This window comes from Echeneis naucrates, chromosome 5, assembly GCF_900963305.1.
Source record: "Echeneis naucrates chromosome 5, fEcheNa1.1, whole genome shotgun sequence".
NCBI classification, from domain to species: Eukaryota; Metazoa; Chordata; class Actinopteri; order Carangiformes; family Echeneidae; genus Echeneis; species Echeneis naucrates.
The window spans coordinates 25,588,212-25,610,782 of NC_042515.1; the positions used below are offsets into that span (position 1 = coordinate 25,588,212).

At 41.3% G+C, this 22,571-nt stretch overlaps 1 protein-coding gene across 1 annotated transcript in view; it reads left to right on the forward strand.

Annotated features, from left to right (window-relative positions):
- Positions 1-22,571, forward strand: part of LOC115043222 (dihydropyridine-sensitive L-type skeletal muscle calcium channel subunit alpha-1-like) — an 87,631-nt gene that overhangs the window by 13,120 nt on the left and 51,940 nt on the right. Inside the window, exons 7-17 of the mRNA XM_029501494.1 lie at positions 9,083-9,186; positions 9,336-9,481; positions 9,580-9,661; positions 9,920-10,080; positions 10,934-11,159; positions 11,259-11,466; positions 11,724-11,844; positions 11,951-12,065; positions 12,492-12,594; positions 12,697-12,766; positions 12,856-12,988. Coding sequence (XP_029357354.1) covers positions 9,083-9,186; positions 9,336-9,481; positions 9,580-9,661; positions 9,920-10,080; positions 10,934-11,159; positions 11,259-11,466; positions 11,724-11,844; positions 11,951-12,065; positions 12,492-12,594; positions 12,697-12,766; positions 12,856-12,988 — 1,469 coding nt within the window. The remainder of the gene's footprint in view (positions 1-9,082; positions 9,187-9,335; positions 9,482-9,579; positions 9,662-9,919; positions 10,081-10,933; positions 11,160-11,258; positions 11,467-11,723; positions 11,845-11,950; positions 12,066-12,491; positions 12,595-12,696; positions 12,767-12,855; positions 12,989-22,571) is intronic.

Below are 22,571 nucleotides of genomic sequence, written 5' to 3' on the forward strand. Positions count from 1 at the left end.
CAAGTTAGTCGGGCAGCTTTCTTCCAACTGAGAAATATTAGGAAAATGAGAAACATCCTTTTTCAGGATGATGCAGAAAAACTAGTCAATGCATTTGTAACTTCTAGGCTGGACTACTGTAACTCATTACTATCTGGATGTCCAAACAAATCTCTAAAAGGCCTTCAGTTAATTCAGAACGCTGCTGCATGAATATTAACAGGAACTAGGAAAAGAGATCATATCTCTCCTGTGTTAGCTGCTCTTCATTGGCTGCCAGTAAAATATAGAGTAGAATTCAAAATCCTTCTTTTAACATATAAAGCGCTTAATGGCCAAGCTCCAGCATATCTCAGAGAGCTCATAGTTCCTAGCAAGCCACTCCGCTTTCTGGATGGAGGTTTACTTGTGGTTCCTAGAGTCTCCTAGAGTAAATCTGGAGGCAGATCATTCAGTTATCAGGCTCCTCTTCTATGGAACCAACCACCAATATCGGTCCGGGGGGCGGACTCTTTAGTAATTTTCAAGACCAGGCTTAAAACTTTCCTGTATGACAGAGCTTATAGTTAAAAAGTTAAAGTCTACTACTCTACTCTTTAGATATGCTGCTGTAGGCCTAGGCTGCTGGGGGAAGGACTGAACTTCTCTCTCTCTCTCTCTCTTTCTCTCTCACTGTCTGTCTCTCCCTGTCACCCTCTCTCTCTCCCCCGCTCCCTCTTTCTCTCTCGCTCCCTCTCCCTCTTTCTCCCTCCCTCCCCCCTTGCATGTGCTGATAAGAACCATCCTTCTTAAAAAAACACAGTTTCACCCAGTTCTAAGCATTTATACTACATTTACTAACCATGTTCTGCCAAAGTCTCTGTCTGGCCCAGTTCCTCTCCTCTCCCTCCCTGTCCTCATCCTGCAAGTGGTGACTCATCGCCATCCCATGTTCCTGCAACACCTGTATAGCGCCAAATCATAACAAAGTTACATCAAGACACTTTACATATAGAGCATGTCTCGACCAAACTCTTTATAAAATTATTTAAAGAGACCCAACAAATCCCCCAATGAGCAAACACTTGGCGACAGTGGAAAGGAAAAACTTAATTTAAGAGGCAGAAACTTCAGGCAGAACCAGGCCATCTGCCTCGAGCGGTTGGGCTGAGAGTGGGGGAGGCAAGAGCGAGAGAGGCCCATGATGCTGCATGGAGTGCTTGGAGATGATACTGTAGTTAATGGGGATAAGGGAGCAGAAGGCGTTGCAGCAACATGGAATGGCACTGAGTCACCACCTGCAGGATGAGGAAAGGAAGAGAGAGGAGAGGAACTGGGAGAGACTTCGGGAAAACATGGTTCGTAAACACATGCTTAGAACTGTGAGAAACAGGGATTTCTAAGAAGCATAATTATTGTCAGCGCATGCAAAGGGGGTGGGGAGGAGGGAGAGGGAGAGAGGGAGAGAGAGAGGAAGATGCTCAGTCCTTCCCCCGGCAGCGTAGGCTGATAGCAGCATAGCTAAAGAGATGGACTTTAACTTTTTAACTATCAACTCTGTCAGACAGAAAAGTTTTAAGCCTGGTCATGAAATTGCAAAGGAGTCCCCCCCGACCGATAATGGAAGTTGGTTCCATAGAAGAGGAGTTCCATAGAACTGAAAGATCTGCCTCCCGATTTACTCTTGGAGACTCTAGAAACCACAAGTAAATTTCCATCAAGGGAAACGGAGTAGCCTACTAGGACAATAAGGAAGTATGAGCTCTCTGAAATATGATGGAGCTTGGCCATTAAGAGCTTAAAATGTTAACAGAAGGATTTTAAATTCTACTCTGTACTTTACCGCCAGCCAATGAAGACCAAGGTTCGGTTTTTTAAGTTGGGGTTTGATCATCTGCACTGCGGAGAGCTCTTTTATATTTTTTTAAGCTATCTTTCCAGTCTCTGCGAGACTCTTCTGAGTTACTGAAACGCCAACATCTTTCTAATTTACGTGATGTCTGCTTTAAGGCATGAAGTTGAGAATTATACCAGGGAGCCAGCCTCCTGTGTTTGATTACTTTCATTTTGAGAGGGGCGGCAACATCAAGATTCAAACACAGTGTGGCCATAGGGCTAATCACAAGGTCATCGACCTGTGTAAGTGAGAAATCCTCATTTGAATTTAAATATGGCATTGTTGGAAATGATGACCGAATGTTCTCTTTAAATTTTGCCACGGCATTTTCAGATAAAAATCTTCTATAGCTGAATTTAGTCCTTGATGCTGTGCAGCTAATTAAAGTAAACTCAAATGTAATGAGGTAATGGTCTGTCAAAAGAGAGTTTTGAGGGAAGATTTTGAACTTGTCAATTTCAATGCTATATGTTAGAACAAGGTCAAAGATATGATTTCAGCGGTGAGTTGGTTCATCCACATGCTGGAAAAAGCCAATTGAGTCTAGTAGGGAAAGAAACCCAGAAGTAAGCCGGTGCATTAATTTTGCACAGGGTTCCACAGGGTTCTGTAATTGAACCAATCCTCTCCAATCACTCACATAAAACAAGTCATTAGGGCAGCTTTCTTTCACCTACGCAACATTAGGAGAATCAAAAACATCCTCTCTCAGGAGGATGCAAAAAAAACTAGTCCATGCATTTGTGACTTCTAAGCTGGACTGCTGTAACTCATCTCTATCTGAATGTCCAAACAAATCTCTGAAAGGCCTTCAGTTGATTCAAAACACTGCTGCACGAATATTAACAGGAACTAGGAAAAGGGCGTACTCTTTAGCAATTTTCAAATCCCGGCTTAAAACTTTTCTATATGACAGAGCTTAAAGTTAAAAAGTCAAAGTTCACTTACTCCCTGTCCTCATCCTTCAGGTGGTGAATCATTGCCACCCCATGTTCCTGCAATGCCTGCTGGCTCCATATTTCTATGAACCGAACACAGTATCATATGTTCCTGTCTGCATCTGTGTAGATTATCCCCTCCTCTTGCTTTTGTTCTCTCCTTACTCTACCCAACTTTGCCACCCCTCCTCCTCTGCTCTGTCTCTATCCCTCTCCCTCTCTCAACTCAATCGGTCAAGGCAGATGGCGGCCCCCCCCACCAGCCTCGTTCGGCCCGAGGTTTCTGCCTCTTAAAGGAAGTTTTTCCTTGCCACTGTCGCCAAGTGTTTGCTCATTTGGGGATTTGTTGGGTTTCTTTAAATAATTTTATAAAGAGTTTGATCTAGACCAGCTCTATGTGTAAAGTGCCTCGATGTAACTTTGTTATGATTTCGCACTATATAAATAATTCTGATTTGATTTGATTTGATTTTACTTTTCAGTATAATCAGGACCCAAGAGCATATACAGATGGGGGAAGTTTGAAGTGGTGTTTATTTGTGACCACTAGTGTGTAGGTATGGAGGCTCCAGGGAGCAGTATGGCAGGTGGGGTAGTGGTGGAGGAAAGGCGTCCGGGAAGTGCTAGTCAGCGAGGCAGAAACTCCATTGTTAAGATAGATAGATATTAGGGTTGGCTATGGTACTATCGAACTTGGTTGAACAAAAATCTGAGAACAAGCTGATCAGAAGCCAGAGAATATATATAGAAATTCATGACTCCTGATGGATTGCAGGATGTGCAAGTGATGTTGCTCCTCTAATCAGGAATACACAGAGACAACAGCGAGAGGGAAAGATGAGGAAGAGAAAAACAAGGAAAACACCAGATGGCTCCAAAGAACCAAGTCTATCCATGATACTAAGCAGTAAATCTGTGAGTTTGGCTTAGTCTACTCTCTATGATTTTGTGTAAAAAAGACATTTAGTGGCATTTGGTTACTGTATGTAGCCAATGTAGACAAACTTTTTTGAGCTGATTAATGCACTACTATGTCCAAATCACAACACTGTTTTAACAAGACATAATTTAAACATACTAGTTGAAAATAACTGTTGATTGATAAATTGTACATACATGTAGCGTGAACACCACAATTAAAATTTTACACTAGTTGAAAAGGGGCACTATTCCTCAAAGAGGACAATTCATTAAATTTATTAATTGGTTTGATCAGTCGCACCAAAAGCAATGATTTCCAGACAACATTGATCTCCGATCTCCACTTCAATGAAACAAACAACAACTGGGTCAAGTTGATATGTTTATTGACTAAATACTAATAAAGCAAAATAAATTAATAATGATCAACATAGAAACCTAGGTTAAACTGTACTAATTCTCATAATCAGGTTATGGTTTGGCGATGGAGAAAGAGGTTTAACTGTGTAACGCGGTTAATTTGAATTGTGGAATTTAGATTATGCATTCATAAACTAAGATTATTTCGACATTAACCCAGTTAGAGCAGAGGATGGAGTAGCCTACTTTGAGTCACGTCGCGCTGTTGAGATCTCTTGGCTGGAGTCCATGGAGTGCAAGTTGCCAGGAAACAGGACGCCACGCTCCAAGTGGTTTCTCTCGGGTATGGCGGACGTTCCCGGGGTAACGGGCTCTGAATCTCGGTGGGTCAGCGTCGGCGTAGTCTGCCAGCAGACTTTCTTCTGTAGGCACTGTCGGGTCTGGTCAACAGGTCAGGGTCGGGGGGATGGCCGGGCCGGAGGTTGACGTCAGAATAAACTTTCAATATTACTTACTTTCACGTAAGTAATATTATCAAAACTCGGGAAGGGATTGGCGTTGGCCAAAGGACGCAAAACCTCCTGAATTTCTTTAACAAAATTTGGAAAAAGAAAACACTTTATAAAGTTTCACTTGTGTGAGATTCATTTTGGCTTGATTTGGCTCGTTGCTGTAATTATGTAAAAACTCGCGAAAAGAAACTAACTCATTCACGTTTGAATATGGATTGGAAGCTAAAATATAAAATAGATGTGCACAAAAAAAGGCAAGAAGTGGGAAAAAGACAAAAAGAACTAACAAGCAGAAAAGACGTATAAAGACGACGAAGACGAAGCTTTTTGTGCCAGAGGATGCAGCGGTTTTAGGAGCTGTTCCTAGAACTTTTAAAAAGTGAATTTGATTGTCTTTGATCTTATATTCTCTCGCCATGGCCCATTCACATTTAGTAACATATACAAACTATATAATTATCGTTCGAGGTAGGTGGAAATGTTTATCAAGCTAATCTAATAGTGCACATAACATATTTCATTTGATAGAGAAGTAAGAAGCTATTCTAAGCACACATACACAGTTGATAACATGAAATCGATGGCATGGTGCATCAAAGGTTATGAGGTGGTTTTAATCCTTGAAGGATTCAGTCTGGAAGAGTCCTTAGAAGTAACAGTGTAACATAGTGGATATTCATATCAAGGCTAGGAGAATACATTTCAGGTGTGCTGTGGACTAGGAAAATAGATTTTAGACTAGAGTTATTGAAAATTTACATTGTGTATTGACAAATTGGTTACAGCGATCATATACTTTATTCTATGATGATTCAAACATGCTTTAATGAGTGTGGTTGAATAGTTCTCTGTTCAGGTTGGTGTGTGAGTTGACTTATGGCAGGGGTCTGTGTTATCTCGAGGCCCCCCTTTTGGTATGAGAGGAGAGGAGAGTGTTGCAGTTGAGGACAATGTTCTCCTGGATGATCTGAGTGAAGGAATACCCTGGTTTGAGCACCACAGGATAGTACCTTGATGGAACTCAAGATAGTCTGTCACATTGTTTGTTGAGAGGTGACAACCAACTATCAATCCTAGGTGATAACTGTTGTTGCCACGTCCATCCAGTGTCACTTTGTGGGGGTTTCATCCATATTGTTTCTTTCCCACAGAAAAGGGTGTCTGATGCAAATTTCTGGAGCCAGCTGTAAATTACTTTGATATCTTGACAGCTTCAAGGCTCAGGACTAAGGACCAGAGCTCCCCATGCTCTTCCTGTGACTTGTTTATCTTATCTCTGCTATCCAGAGTCCGCTACATACATTTAAATTTACAATTTAAATTTTCATTCTAAATAATAAAAATGGTTTGTTAGACATTTTTGTAGTCTTCACAGAAAAAAAAACTAACTTTGAGCAGCTGAACTGTTAGGGGTGGAAGTTCCTTTTTCTGTGGCAGACAGCACAATCTGTTTGCCATGTGTCTAGATATGTGTCTAAATCTTTTCTGAATATGTAAAAAAAGCATGAAGCTCAACTGTGGTTTATGATGTCATGCAGAAGTAGTGAAACCCTCTGTTGACTCATGTCAATGTTTCTCTGCAAACCATTGAGTCATAATGCTAATTCAACTGAACTAATTCATTCATTCATTCATTCATCTTCAACTGCTTATCCGTTTCCGGGTTGCAGGGGAGCTGGAGCCAATGCACTATTTGCTGGTTAATTGTTATTGTTGTTTATAATAGTCAATTGAATTGTTAAAAGGCAATTCAAAACAATGTTATATGTTGTTGTGGCATAGTTTGTCCTCTACAACTGAACCTACACTGCAACAATTTTTTTGGCAATATGTGTGAACACCACAAATGAAAATGATCAGAGTTGCCCAGTGGAGAGATCTTCTTTGTTCATGGTAAGTCAATACATTACCCAATAATAAACATTCTCCATCACTTCTTCTCTTCACCCAAATAACCCTTGTGTTGTCCTTCAGGTAAAAATTTACCCACCACCATGTTTAGCTGCATAAAAACCTATATAACACTTTTTTTTAAAACTTGAAATTTTATGAATTCTCCTAAAGGGACCCCAACATAAAAAAAAGTGAAACTCTGGTTTTGTTGACATTTCCATATGGGCTGTACACCACTAGGGCCCTAAGATTGTCTTATGGGTCAATTTTGACCTGTGTGTCATAAAAGCATTTACATGACAGAAAAAAGTTCAAAGGCCACATACACAAACTCTCTCTAACATACACACACACACACACACACACACACACACACACACACACACACACACAACAAAGAAACTGGATTCCTATTGATGTATGAATTTAACTTGAATTTGCACCTGTACCTGCACCTCTGACCTGCAGCTAACCCCTAACTTCACACAAGATCCCAGACAAAACAAAAAAACATAATGTAAAACAAACATTATGTGGAGAGGATATAACAATACCCCTGACCAAAGAACCCCCAGTTGGTTCCTTGCTGAAGCCATGAGTGCATATTTCACTGTGCAGCAGGACCAGATTAATTCAGAGGTTCAAGATGAGCAAGAACACTATGATGTGGAAGAGGTGTCTCATGAAGAAAATGAGGAGGAATACAACACAGACCATGAAGCCTCTTCAGATGAAGAAGAAATGACCCAAGCTGACAGACAGACATTTATATCAAAGAACAGTAAAATAACATGGTCCTCATCAAACACAGACGGCACCCCAGGAAGAGCTGCAGCACAAAACATCATTAGGATGACTCAATAAAATTAATTCAATAGTAATTTATTCACATTGATATAATAGCAATAATAAACCTTTACTGTATATAAGAAAACTATTATGACAATTGGATTGTGGCAAAATAAAAAGAAAGAAAGAAAGAAAATAATCATATTCACTGGTGAATGTCTGTTTTCACTTCAAAATATATAATAAAATTGAATAAAATTGAGGCTGATTTGATAAATAACAGAATGTTTCATCATACAAAATAGATACTGGATTTAAAATTAAATTAAGCTGCTTTATTTTAGGGCTTTACTTAGAAAGCTAGCAAGTGAATTGTTTATCAGTGGTGTTACTGAAAGGTTAAAATTTAGTGTATATCTTATTATGGCTAAATGAAGCAATGGGGAATATATCTGCAACTCATATTTCTGCAGTTACAATAGGTGCATTGACAATTATTGAAAGAGAGGGGACATGTAAATAAACATGAGCTGAAAAAGAATCCAATACCACTTGGTAGCCAACGAAAGTTTTCTAGCATCCCTTTTAAATTAATTAGAATCAAAAACAGACAACTTTATTTATCTTTAAAACGGCAATTCAGATTCACAGGACCCAGAGCGAAGTAGACATAAAGCCTACACCCACCATCACTTAAATTCACAAGAACTACCAGTATACAGTTACAAAGAGTTGGTGTTTACAGTAGCAGTCTAATGGCAGATGGTGTGAATGACATGGAGTAGTGGATTGTTTTTGTCAGAGAAACTCTAAAGCAGTGGCCTGAAGACAGTGCAGTGAATTCATTGGACAGGACATGGTTGGGTTGGCAGATTATGCCTTTTGTTTTCTGGGCTGTACATTCACTCCAAAAATTTTGGAGCAGACTTTAAAAATATTATTTAAGCTGTTTCTGTCCTTCACTGTTAGCCCATTGTACAAGCATATTCAAAAAAAGGGTGAAAAGACATTTGATAAAAGAGCAATAAAAGATGTAAATGTATGTCACATCTCAAAGTCACGGGTCCTTGTTGCAGACAGTCATGTAGATGTTTCAACTGCATTGTTTAGCCTAATATAAATTTACTGTGTAGTTTACAGGCTCATGTATGCTTAATTTTAAATAAGGATATGCACAGAGCTGTCTCAGCATTCATATCTTCCGATTACCAGATATGGACGAAATGGAGCATTACTACTGCAAATTATGGGTGCATAGTAACTAATAGGTCAAGCCAGACACAGTGAAGACATTTAAAAAAGATTTACCAAGAAATTAATAAATATAAATATAATTAATATCTTTTTGATATTACTCTGTCCGGGCACAGGGACAAATAGTTGATACAGAAAAGCTAAGTTTGGTTTAGTTTAGGGTTGTTTTGTTTTTGTTTTGTTTTTTGTTTTTTTTGCCTATAAAGGAGGGCTCTTATAAATAAGTAATAAGTAAAGTAATAATACATTATATTACGTTATTATTAGCAGTAGTGGTTGAAGTTGTAGTAATATTTGTTTATATCTCTCCCAAGTAATATTTCTGACAAAAAATAAACTGCACTGTGTCTCATTATTTTGGTGGTTTATATACTTATTTTCGCAATAGCAATTGAACTGTTTGCACTGTTTTCAGTGGCAACCAGTGCTGTGTCCTTATCAAAACATCTGCAACCTATTCAATATATACAAAGATGTACTGATATTATATAACATATAAGATGAATACTCTGTACATGATGTTGTTTCTGCAATAATGTCAGGTGTGGTTTGTCTGACAGCTAAATGATGCTATAGGAATGGAATGGCCATGGATCTACTTCACCACACTCATCCTGGTTGGGTCCTTCTTTGTGCTCAACCTGGTTCTGGGTGTGCTCAGTGGGTAAGTTTTTTGTAAACCTATACACTACTCTCTTTATCATTACTTTTGGTCTGTCTGTTTCTCCAAGATATCTGTAGATTCTATTCTGCACATAGTTATTTCTCAATTTATGTCTTGTATTTCAGTTAATTTGTCTTGTCACCCACTAGTGAGTTCACGAAAGAGCGAGAGAAGGCGAAGTCCAGAGGAGAGTTTCAGAAGCTGAGGGAAACCCAGCAGCTAGATGAAGACCTCAGGGGCTATATGGACTGGATCACTCAGGCTGAGGTCATGGATAATGACCAAGAGAGACAGGGTAAAACAGAAATCATAAGATCAATGCAAACAGGCATCAGATCCTTTTTGGATCAATGTCCTGTTCTACCACATCCCAAAAGTGTTCTTTTTTATCAGGCTTGCTGCCCATGGAAAATGGAGGATCGGAATCTGTCAGTGTTGGCAAAATGGACACAATGCAGCTGATCATCTATTACTAGTCAGTACAGCTTCTGTCAGAATATTATTTTCAGGTGTTTGCTGTTGCATGTCATGAAAGGTGTTTAGTTAACATCAAATATTTTCATTAATGTTAAAAGTGTAGCAAATCTAAGAGGTATTTTTGAGGGATGTACAGAACACTTCAGAAAACATCAGAATGCTTTGGTTGGGAAGATTCAGTCATGATGGAATGGTTTATTTTTTGATGTGTGATGTGTGACGTGAAATCAACTGATCTTTCTTTCTTTTCATGCAGTAAACTGGCTCGTAAGTGGAATCGTTGGTTACGGCGTAAATGTAGAATATACGTCAAGTCCAAATTATTCTACTGGTGGGTCATCGTGCTTGTCTTCTTCAATACACTGGCCATTGCCACAGAGCACCACAAGCAGTCTCAGAGACTCACGAACTGGCAAGGTCAGAGCACCACAAAAAATAACACTGAACTGTATGACTGTTAGACACACAGAAACTGCCAGTCCCTTTTGTAAAACTGCAATAAGTCAGCCGATTCAAGGAAAAATCAGTCAAATACTGAGTTCACAGCCATGTTCTCAGGATAGAAGCAATTACATTCAGGCAGTTGGTTTGTAGATTCCGTGTGCCAAGTGTTGCACTGTTATGTTGTATTTATTACCCACATGCATACACAGCATGTGTGATAATGCTTTAACAACATAATTTCTGTGTGAGGCATGTGAAGACTAGGCTGTCTCCTCCCATTCCATTCCATCAGCCGAATAGGGATAGACCTTTTCTGACTTTTCTCTCCCCATCCTATTCAAGCTGGCATCTTATACCACTGCTGTGCAAATGTTATATAAATATAAAAATATAAAAAAGAAACATTTATTTAAAATATATTTTCCCTGTAAGCTTCTGGTTCCATTGTGCTTTCAATTTTATTGTATGTAATATCTGTAATAGCATAATTTTTTTTTAATAATCAAATCAAATCCAGCTCCGATTGAGTGTACCCCACCGTCACCCAATTAGAGCTGGGATTTGCTCCAGCATCCCCGTGGCCTAGAAACGGATAAGCAGTAGAAAATGAATGAATGAATAAGTTGATTAACGTGCACTCAATAAATTCTAAATAATATGTTAATATGCAATATGATGAATCATTTCAAGAGCCTCAGTAACAAATGATTTGAATTAGGGTGGATTTATTTAGTGTAGTCCATATTATCCATGTTGATCAAACGTAATACTTTTTTAACATGTTATCTTCCTCCTCATGCTGTTGGAAAAAAACTACCATGGACAGACAATACCAATAAGCTGCTGCTGTCCATGTTCACCCTGGAGATGTTAATGAAGATGTACGCTCTGGGTTTACCCTCTTACTTCATGTCACTCTTCAACCGCTTTGACTTCGTTGTGGTGTCCGCTGGCATCATGGAGCTTATACTGGTCCACATTGGCGTCATGTCAGTGATGGGGATCTCTGTGTTGCGCTGCATACGCTTGCTACGCCTTCTCAAAGTCAGTAGGTAAAAGACCTGTGGTTTTTATTGGAGGATGTATGTGGAAACAATTCTTAAGATAAGAATTACTTCTTGCTAAATAATCTGCTGGACATACTGTTGCAGGTACTGGACATCTCTCAGTAATCTGGTTGCTTCCCTCCTCAACTCGGTTCGCTCCATTGCCTGCTTACTGCTGCTTCTCTTCCTTTTCATTGTCATCTTCTCCCTGCTGGGTATGCAGGTGTTTGGAGGGAAGTTCAACTTTCCCGACAAGCTGAAGCCACGCAGCACCTTTGACAGCTTTCCTCAGGCTCTCATCACTGTATTTCAGGTTGTTATCCCCAGAAGAGGTGCTGTAAACTGAATCATCAATGGCAGAAGAAGATGAGGCAATGCCTACTGGTTCTACCTGATTTGATAGCATTGTGATTCTTATTCTAACAGAGTCAATATCTGAACAAAATCACTTTTAATATTGATGTACCTGCATCAATGCAGAGAGGTGATCAATGTGGTGATGTCTCAATAACAAAATTGTGTTAAGTGTATTGAATTGAAATTTTTACGACTGTGATGATATGTCTTCAGATTCTGACAGGTGAGGACTGGAATTCTGTCATGTATGATGGCATCATGGCTCATGGAGGACCTGGCATGCCTGGAATCCTGGTCAGCCTCTACTTCGTCATCCTTTTTGTTTGTGGAAATTGTATCCTTCTTGTGTGTGTGTGTGTGTGTGTGTGTGTGTGTGTGTGTGTGTGTGTGTGTGTGTGCGTTCAAATCATGGTGAAGGTCTCTAACTCTCATGTCATCAGTTATCCTGTTGAATGTCTTCCTGGCCATCGCTGTTGACAACCTGGCAGAGGCGGAGTCTCTCACTCTAGCTCAGAAGGAGAAAACAGAGGAGAAAAAACGCAAGAAAGATCTCAGGTTTATGTTCCTGCTTTCACACTGCAGCACATTTCCACATTAATTTACAAAATAACCGAGACAGTGTAGAAGTAATTTATTTACACTACATATCAAATCAAATCTAATTTATTTGTATAGCGCCAAATCATAACAAAGTTACATCAAGGCACTTTACTTATAGAGCAGGTCTAGACCAAACTCTTTATAAAATTATTTGAAGAGACCCAACAGATCCCCCGATGAGCAAGCACTTGGCAACAGTTGCAAGGAAAAACATCCTTTAAGAGGCAGAACCAGGCCCAGGGGGGCGACCTCGACCAGTATCAGAAGTGTATGGAATCATGGGCGCTAATTTTCCTTCTGCTCTCTTATTCCTCCTTCTCCATCTTGGTTCTTCTTCTTGGCTTTGCAGAAATATGTGTCTCAGACCTTTGTTTTATCTAGGGCTAACATGCCTGACAAGGCATCAGAGGAAAGGGCAAATCTGGCCAAGAAGCTGGCTGAGCAGAGGGCCAAAGGCATAGAAGGCATCCCTACAACTGCCAAGGTGAGTCATCAGTGAGGAGTTATTCTCTATTCTATTCACATTGGTATATCATACAAGAGTTCATTTTGATCTCAATTTCTTGTCTCTCTTCCACTTCCTTAGCTGAAAGTTGACGAGTTTGAGTCTAATGTGAATGAGATCAAAGATCCTTTCCCTCCAGCTGATTTTCCTGGTAATCAGCTGTAGTAATTTTAATTGTAATCACTCCAAAACAAGATGGAGAAAGGCATCTTATGATGTGTTTCTTTATCTGTTGGTTAGGTGATGATGAGGAGGAGGACCCCGAGATCCCAGACAGCCCCAGACCTCGTCCAATGGCAGACCTGCAGTTGAAGGAGGAAGCAGTGCCTATGCCAGAAGCCAGTTCTTTTTTTATCTTTGGACCTCAGAACAAGTATGAAGCTCCATTCTCACCTGTCCTCAAACCCTCTGTTCATGACACCCAGACTCCTCTTGTGACCTGATTTGTTGCAGTGTTTGGAGTCTTGCCAGGTCACAACAGTTACAGATACACTTTTGCTGGTGTAATCATAGTATTGTCAGGGTTCTCCAGTCTTTCCAGGACCTCTGTGTTACGTCAGGTCAGCTGAGTAACCTCATTGTGTTTATCTCATCTCATTTCATCGTCATCTGCTTATCTGTTCTTGGTCTGCCTGGGGGCTCCTCCAATATGGACATGCCTGGAATACCAGGAGGCATCCTGGCCTTATTACTAAATCATTTCAACTAGGCCCTCTTGATACAGAAGAGCAACAGCTCTACTTTGAGCCCTTTCCTGGACACCTGAGCTCCTCACCCCATCTCTAAAGCTGAGCCCAGTAACCTCACAGAGGAAGCTCATTCAGCCGCTTGTATTCTTGATTTCGTTCACAAACCACAGCTCTTCACCATGGCCAAGGGTCAAAACATAGACGGACCAATAGTTGAGAGCTTTGCACCGAATTTGTTCGTTACAATTACACCTCTTATGGCTTTAACCCTTTTAAGCAAAGCATGCGATGGCACTGTCACAACCAGTCTCAGGAGTTTGGACCCAAAAGCACAACCAGAAAACACGTTCCAATTTCAAACACAATAATTTCTTAAACAACTCAATAGATACTAAGTATTATCAGGCCCAAAGGAAACTGGCTGGGAATCCAACGGGAGAGGACACAGAAGAAAGGCATAGATCAGGTAGGCTAGGGTTGGTTCCAGTAGGCAATTCTGACAGGCAATAGTACAGGCAAGGGTAGGTGTGAGGCAGGTAGACAAGCAGAAAACAACAGTAACAACAGTACCGACGGGGAACAGACAGATCACAGGAAAAGTGGCCAAAAGCATGTCTTTCACAGGTAGGCAGACAGAAAATGCTGGTAAGCATCTCTCTGGTGAAGATGACAAACTGGCAACCGACACAGGAGAACACAGGCAGGGAGGTGTGTTCACAAGACACAGGTGAAACACGAAGAGAGAGACAATCACACAGGAGGATAGGAAGTAAAGACACCAGACATGACACATGGGAGAATGGCAAAACAGGCAAGACAGACACAAACATTACTGCCAGGAGACAGTTGTGACAGACACATTTGCACAACCCCACTTCAAATCACAGTAACTTTGTGAATGTTTGCTCTATCAGAGAAATTGTAACAGTTTCCAAAAGCCGAGAAGTCACACTTCACAGCCAACATAGGGTCATTACGAATTCCACGAGTGCTGTTACTGGAAGCTGGTAAATCAGTTCCTTTGTTGTGTTAACTGTTGATACAGTATTTCAACATACTGTAAACTGCCATATATTGAAGATTATGAAGTGTTTTGGAAAAATTGGGAAATGCATGTATTCACAGCACATTTTCTGGCCCTTGTATGGTTAATATAAACAAAAAGTCTAGATTGACAATTTGAAGCTTAGTTGTTAAAGGATTAAAGTTTGTGTCAAAGTTGGTGAAAAGTGTAATCTTTCCATCTCATGACTCCATAGTCTTATCAGTGTCATCTTGCAGACTAGCTCTGGCTCCTTCCCCACCAGAGAGTTGATTTTCCATGTCGCCAGAGCCAGCCTCTGTTGCCCAGGTCTGTGTCGCTGAGATTCCTCACTATCACCACCAGTGCACCCGACCCCTTCGGTTTCTTGCCCGAGTGGTGCAGGACAAGATGTGGAGTGTTCACGTCGCTCTTTCAGGCTATGCTCAACCGGAGCATGGCAGACAAAGCCACCTCCATCCAAGCCTGGCTGCAGACTTAAGCCTTGGGTTTTATTGGGACAGGGTAACCTTCCTCCCTCCTTTATTTTTTTTTCTTTTTTCTTTTTTTATTTATTTATTTTTTTTTTTCCATGGGGTCTTTTTTTAACCATTCTTTGTCTGGCCCCTCGCATGAGACCAATATGCCTTCGGAGACCCAACCAGGAACACATGGCTCCCGACAACACAGCTCCCATGTTTATTGGTGCACACAAACCCCTCCACCAGGATAAGGTGATGGTTCCCGGGGAGGTTTAGGTCCTAATGTCCACAAAACAAGACAAAGTCTTTTTTAGTGACTGTTTGTTTTGAAATGATATGTAACACTGGAAATGTGGAGTGGAGGAGAAAAAAACTATTTATATGATCGTAAATCCAGCATTTGTAGGCTTATGATAGGGGAAAAGATATTGAATCAAACAAGACCATACAATCGAAAAACTACAAGAACCACTTAAGGTCAAATCTCTGCGCAAAGATCCATACTGCAGGAGGCTATTACAAGTGCACAAGTTACTGATTGAGTTTGGGGGAGTTGTTATAGTTGTAGATGTAGTTATAACTATAGTTAGTGCCTTGGGCCTGCACAAACTCAGACTATAGAGACATTGATGTTGTCGTTGTTATTGTTCACATTTCTTATTCTTATTAGTAACTCGGGTCTGCACTGAGTCGCTTTTGTCATTGCTCGGGTTTTTATTCTTATTCTTAATTATTAGTGACTCATGCTCCACACAGAATCACAGAGGGCTTTGAATTGACCCACACAGACCAAACCCCATCATCTGGGGCATGGGATCGGTGTGCTATGGTTTTTCTGGGTAGAATGCAATAGAATAGAATAGAATGCATACTTACAGCTACACAGTCTATTTAACCTTTAAAATTTAGAAAAATATGTTCTCTACCAAGTCGTGTTTTCATCTTTCTGATATCTTTTATACTTTCAGATCAGCGATTGTTCAAGTCTCATGCTTGTCTCACCACATTTCTGCTGAAAATTTTAGTTTTCCGTGTATGTATTGGATGAAATGTTTGTGACATAGAATGGCGGAATCTTCAGTTAGAGTGCGTTGGTGAGGTGATGATTATTGAAAAAATTATTTGTAAATTGCCAGGTACAGGTGCCATTTTCTCCAAAGTATTAGAGATTTGTGTCCTCTCTTGAAAAATGTGTCTAATAGTCAGACAAATCAAATTTGAACAATACCCCTCTAGAGGACATGCTCAACCCTCATCTCTGCTATTCCTCCCCATGTATTTTTCTCAAGTGGGAAGGAGAGCCATCAAAATTTTCATATGTTTTTGCATCGCTCCCATGTCCACATTTTACATCCTAGAAACACCAAAATACACATAGCTTCAGACACTTGAAGCTATGTGTGTCTGCTCAGGGTCTGCTCAGTTTTCTGATAGGAGTTACCGTTTTATCACAAATTGCCCCAGAGTCAGAGCTTTGCCGAACAAAATAACCTGTCAATTTAATGTGGTCTCAGAAGCACAGACACACAGCTGCAATCAGTGATGTAATCAGCCACTCTAAGCAATGATGTTGTCAGACTCCTCTGATATGAGAGCAGCTGATCAACTGTTACTATTGTCATTTCTGTTCTGTTCTCCAGAACACACTCACACACACACAGACACACACACACACACACTATTAAACACACTGGTAGGTCCAGCAGCTTATTTTGGATGATGGTGCACCTCCCCAGCCCAGTTTTAAAATTTTGCCTCTCTGATTCTGAGAAATTAATGGTGGATGTTGGACGTTAGCAGAAGGCTACATTATCCTACAAACGATCCTCTGTGACGTTGCCATGGTGAAGAAGCCGTAACATAAGCTCATCAAATGGTGTTAGCTTCACCAGTGTTACCAATGTAGTGTCTTTGTTGGTAGATTTAGCAACTGTTTCTGGTGTTAATGGAGGCTTTTATGGTGTAAACTGAAGTGAAAGCGCACATCTCTCTGCAGCTGTCAAGGAGCAGCAGCAGCAGGTGCTGTTCTGTTCCTAAGCCCTCACATTAGCCTCTTCCCAAATTCAGCCAGAGCAGAGAGGATATTATCATCCCTGTATTAGCGCCCAGACTGCAAATAAATCATATTTGATCCCACAAGATCCCACAAGATCCCACAAGATCAAATCCCAGTTTGGCTGCAACCTGCCCCCCACTCCACCAAATCTAAAGAGAAAGGTGTGTATCTTTCTTTCTGTAAGCACACAAGATGTATTGTTTTTTTTTGCATTTCTTAATAATTTGTAATCATATCCACTACATTCCTTTATGTTCAATCACGAGATTACATCCTTGTTTTTATTAAATAAGAATCAACATTTATTGCTCTTTATTTTTTTTACTCACTTTTTGTCTCTCCCACAACATTAGACTCTCTCCTACAGTGTCTATTACAATTACAGCTCACGCACACACATTCCAACACATGCATAGAGAGCCCTTCTCAGATTTTAGATTAGTGTCACAGGGTGTATGTTTGTGTGCTTTGTGGGTCTGCTCCTCTCTTCTGTAGTTGGAGTGCATGTTGATAGCCTCGATTAGCTGCACGTGTCCACTGAACAGCAGCAGCGGTGATTGGCGCTGGAGAGGGTGGGGATTAATCTCCTTTTTAATGACACAGGGAATTACGAATGAGTTAACATTGGAACTGAATGTAAAAAACAAGCCACATTCATGGCAATGTTCCCTGCAGGCCGTTTCACCTCGTTGCAAAGTTTGTGTCATTAGACAGCCTGCTTAGGAAGCTGTTGTCTCTTGCGTCAGAGCCGGTGAGGGAGGGGGCAGGCCAGTGATGTGACGCTGTTTTGCGCTTTCAAAATAAAAGCATAATCAAACAGGGAGGAAACATCCAGAGGCTGGTTGTATGAGAACATGGTAGTGACGCACCGCAGCGGGCGTATCATGGATAGCTCAACAATATGATCGGTCAGTGCTATGGCTGTCAGTTTTAATGATTTATTCTTATGTACTCATCATGGCACTCTCGAAATCCCTGCCAACGAATTTTCTAGTTATAGTTATTATGGTAGTTATAGTGTTAAAGTTGGAAGTGGTAAGTAACCTATTTGGGACACTTGGCACACATTTTCCACACTTGGCAAACATTTGGCACAGTTGGTTCACAGTTGTCACAGTTGGTGCCAATTGTGCAGCCCCAATATCGCAATGGTTTGCTCTATCTGAGAAATTCATGGGGTTTCTGAAAACTGAGAAGTTGCACTTTGTAGATAATATCGGGTCAATACGGTAAATCCACTCATTCCACTCGAACGAGTGGGAGAAATCAAAACATTTGTGCTCATTATGTACAGGTGCAGCTCAAAGCATAAACTAAATGAAACAATGATAATCAAGCAGCTGGTGACTAACTTGAGAACTTGGGCAAATGAATGGAAGGTTGTTTATCAAATACAGGGCAGATTTATCTGAAGAAGGAAAGTTTTTAAAACAAAATTTTGGGTCAACATTATCTAATAGCCATACCTCACGCCACTCAGAACAGCAAGCTGGGAGAGCAGAAAAACGCAACCTTACTTTGGATGGAAACTGGCCACAAAAATGGCACAGGAGATGTCCGGCGAGAGCTGTCGCGTCAAGGTCCTTTGTCGTGGCCTCCCAAGCTAGGCTGGTCCTTGGCTGAATTGGCTGTCCATCTGGCTCGTCCCTCTTCAGCAGCAGTACTGTCTTTCGTGCGATTGGCTTGGTTATTGAGTTAATGTCCGAATTATTCTTCTCTTTTATGATGAAAACAGATTGGAATTACCATGGCAATTCGAGATGCTGGAGGCTGAGTGCGATGCAGCCAAACTTGTTCGGGTCACAGGCAGCCTTGGCTTCAAGTTGTAACTTAGTCCTTGTAGTTTAGCGGCTAAATTCTGACAACTGAGTTTCTTTTTCTGTTATTGTTCTTATGGTTTTGTCAGGTCTCCTGGGGAAACTCTCCTCTTGAGAGCTCTGAAGGCTCAGAGGCTCTTCCTTTGAGCCTCAAGGCAACAGCAAAGGCCTATTTCTTTTCATCAAGTTCAGTAACCCGCGTCCAGATCTTAATTCAATTTTTCATACTTCTGGGTCTCGTCAAACTTCTGATACCAGAATAGTAATAAATGCAATGTTTATACTACTTTAACTACTTTATTCAAGTTCCGTACAGGACCAGAGGTCTGTGTCTGCCATTTCCACTCGACACCGTAATATCACACACACTGCACATGCATACATGCATTCCCAGGGTCAAAGGGGAAATACAAGTTAACAAGTTTAAACCCCAAAATGCTGGTTGGGACACCCCTCCAACCAGTGCCTCCATTCTTCACCGCCAACAGCCCCCGATTCCCGATTCCTAATGTCATAATTCTTCTCTGCTGGGGAAAAAAGGATGAACCTTTTGATCCGCAGCCGAACACTGAGAAAGAATTGCCCTTCACACCAGTGTCTGAAGCATCCACTTCAACAATAAACTGGCGAGCAGGATCTGCGAAAATGAGAATGGGAGCAGTGAACCATGACTTGAACTCATCAAAGGCCTCTTCAACAGCAGGGGACTAAGTGAAGGGCACCTTCAGGGAGGTGAGTGCAGTGAGGAGCTGCCACTGAACTGTAGTTTCAATTGAACCATCTGTAGAAGTTAAAAAAAGCCCTTAAAGCATTGAAGTTGCTTGCGAGTTGAAGGAGCCAGTCCATAACTGCCTTGGTCTCATCTGGATCCATCTGGATCTTAACAGCACTGATGGCGAAGCCCAGCAAGGATACCTCTGAGATGTGAAACTCACACTTCTCAGCCTTCATGAAGAGCTGATTTTCCAGAAGCCTCTGGAGGACTTGACGTACATGCATCATATGCTCCTGTCTGGATTTGGAGAAAATGAGAATCTCATCCAGCTACACAAAAACACAAGCAATGAGCAGCTCCCAGAGAACATCACTAATGCCTGAAAGACTGCAGGAGCATTCGTGAGACCAAATGGCGCAACTAAATACTCAAAGTGTCCATTGGGGATGTTAAAAGCATCCCCCACTCACCCCCCTATCAGATTTTAATCAAATGCATTGTGGAGGTCGGGTTTGGAAAAAATGGTAGCATGTTATAGCAGTTCATATGCAGAGGATATTAAGGGGAGAGGGCGCCTGTTTTTCACAGTGACATCATGGAGTCCCCTGTAGTTAATGCAGGGTTGCAGTGTTTTGTCCTTCTTTCCTACAAAGAAGAACCCTGGGAAGGAAGGAGATGATGACGGCTGAATGATACCTGCAGCCAAAGAGTTGTTGATGTACTTCTCCATAGCCTTGGTCTTGGAGCAGATAGAGAGAGGAGTCGGCCTTTAGGAGGAGAAGCACCTGGCAGGTCAATTGAACAGTCATATGGGTGATGGGGCGGCAAGGAGGTGGTCTTGTGAAAAACTCCTTCAGGTTCAAATATTTTTCAGGAACTCCAGAAAGATCAGGAAGCTCAGTAGTAAAATGCAGAATAGAAGCAGGTGATTAAGCAGATCTTTTACAAATAGTATAACAGCGACCTCTCCATTGAAGTATGGTCCCTGAAACCCAGTCTAAGTGTGGATATGTCTTTTTAGCCATGGATAGCCTAGAATGACAGGTTGTTATAGTACATCAAATCTAATCAGATTTATTTATATAGCGCCAAATCAAAACAATTTTATATCAAAGCACTTTACATACAGAGCAGGTCTAGACAATCTCAGAGGGCGGCCATCTGCCTCAGTTCGGGGGGGGGGTTATTCAAAACAGGTGCAGACAGGAACATTAGATGCAACATGAAGTTAACAGAAACTATGCTGTATGGAGTTCATGAAGATATGGGAGCAGCAGGCTTTGCGGGAACACAGGGTGGCGGTGATTCACCACCTGTAGGATGAAGACAGGGAGAGACAGAGACTTTGGGAAACATGGTTAGTAAATACAGCACACATGCTTAGAACTGGGAGAAATAGGGATTTTTGTGAAGCATGGTTATTGGTATGTCAGAGCATACAAGGGGGAGAGAGAGAGAGAGAGAGAGAGGTGCTCAGTGCTTCCCTCAGCAGTCCAGGCCTTTTGCAGCATAGCTAAAGAGTAAATAAACTTTATTTATTTACTCTTTACTAAACTTTACTTTAACTATAAGGTCTGTCATATAGAAAGGTTTTAAGCCCGGTCTTAAAAATTGCTAAAGAGTCCGCCCCACGGACTGATGCTGGAAGTTGGTTCCATAGAAGAGGAGCCTGATAAATGAAAGATCGGCCTGCCAATGTACTCTTGGAGACTCTAGGAGCCACAAGTAAACCTCCATCTAGAGACGGAGTGGCCTACTGGGACAGTAAGGAATTATGGAGGAATTATGAGCTCTGAGATATGGTGGAGCTTGGCCATTAAGAGCTTTATACGTTAAACAAAGGATTTTCAATTCTATTCTGGATTTTACTAGCAGCTAATTTACTAGCAGCTAAGAGCAGCTAACACAGGAGAGATGTGATCTTTTTTCCTAGTTGCTTTTAATATTCGTGCAGCAGCGTTATGAATCATCTGAAGGCCTCTCAGAGATTTGCTTGGACATCCACATAATGAGTTACAATAGTCCAGCCTAGAAGTAACGAATGCATGAACTAGGTTTTCTGCATCCTCATGAGAGGATTTTTCTGATTTTCCTAATGTTTCTCAGGTGGAAGAAAGCTGCCGTACTGACTCATTTTATGTGAGGGACAAAGGACATGTCCTGGTCAAAAGTTACTCCAAGGTTTCTAACAGTGGAGCTGGAAGCAAAAATAATGCTCTCCAGACTGATTATGTAATGGGTGAGGTTTGGACCCAAAAGCAGCACCAACAAGACCAGGGAGATTTGTAATGACCTTTATTGTCAGCAGAAGCAGGTAAATAAGCACAGTTCAGTTCCAAGGGGAAAAGGCAGTCCTTTAAGGGGCTTGAGGTGGGGAAATCCAAGGGCCCAGAATTAAGCTGTGGATGAGGCAGCAGTACCAGGCAGAGGGCAGGTCGGAACCAGGCAGAGGACCAGAGAACCAGCAGGTAAGTTGTCACAGGAAAACACTCACGTTGTAGCACTGGGGAGGGAGGACTCAGAGCAGCCCCGTGAGCAGGCAGACAAAAACCAGGAAGGAGCAAGGCAGGTTTGTAGTCCAAAACAGAAGGGCTGAGGTCTTTACCAGGGCAGAGACAAGGCGGGTTGGTCAGGCGCAGGCAGAGGAAAACCGCTGGAAAGTCTTGCATAGCACAGAGAACAATCTGGCAGTGAGTGTGGAGGAGAGTGGAACTTTTAACCTGCCTTGATTGCTGATGAGCTGCAGCTGAGTGAACAGGTGACTGATGAGGTGGGTGTGGCTGGCAGATGGGGTGAGCAGGGGAGTGGTGGAAAACTACTGGAGGCAGGTATGTAGGGAAGACAAATCATGACAGATTAGATGATTAGCCTCTTCATGCAGAGGTCCCTTTTGGCAATTTCCCCCTGTTTTTGTATCACTGCAAATAAAGCTTTATAACTACAGAAGTACTAACTCCAAAACTATGGCTGATGGCATAAATGAAAGAAGACATCTGTACCTTTACATCTACTGACATTGACATAAAATATTGAATTGAGTCATTCCTTAAAAAATAGGCCCATTGAACTTTTGTGTGAAAACAGTGATATCTCAAAATCACGAAACATGCTGAATTTACATATATGGTTCACACACTCCCTGTCCACATGTGCACCAAGTTTTAGGTTGATAGGTA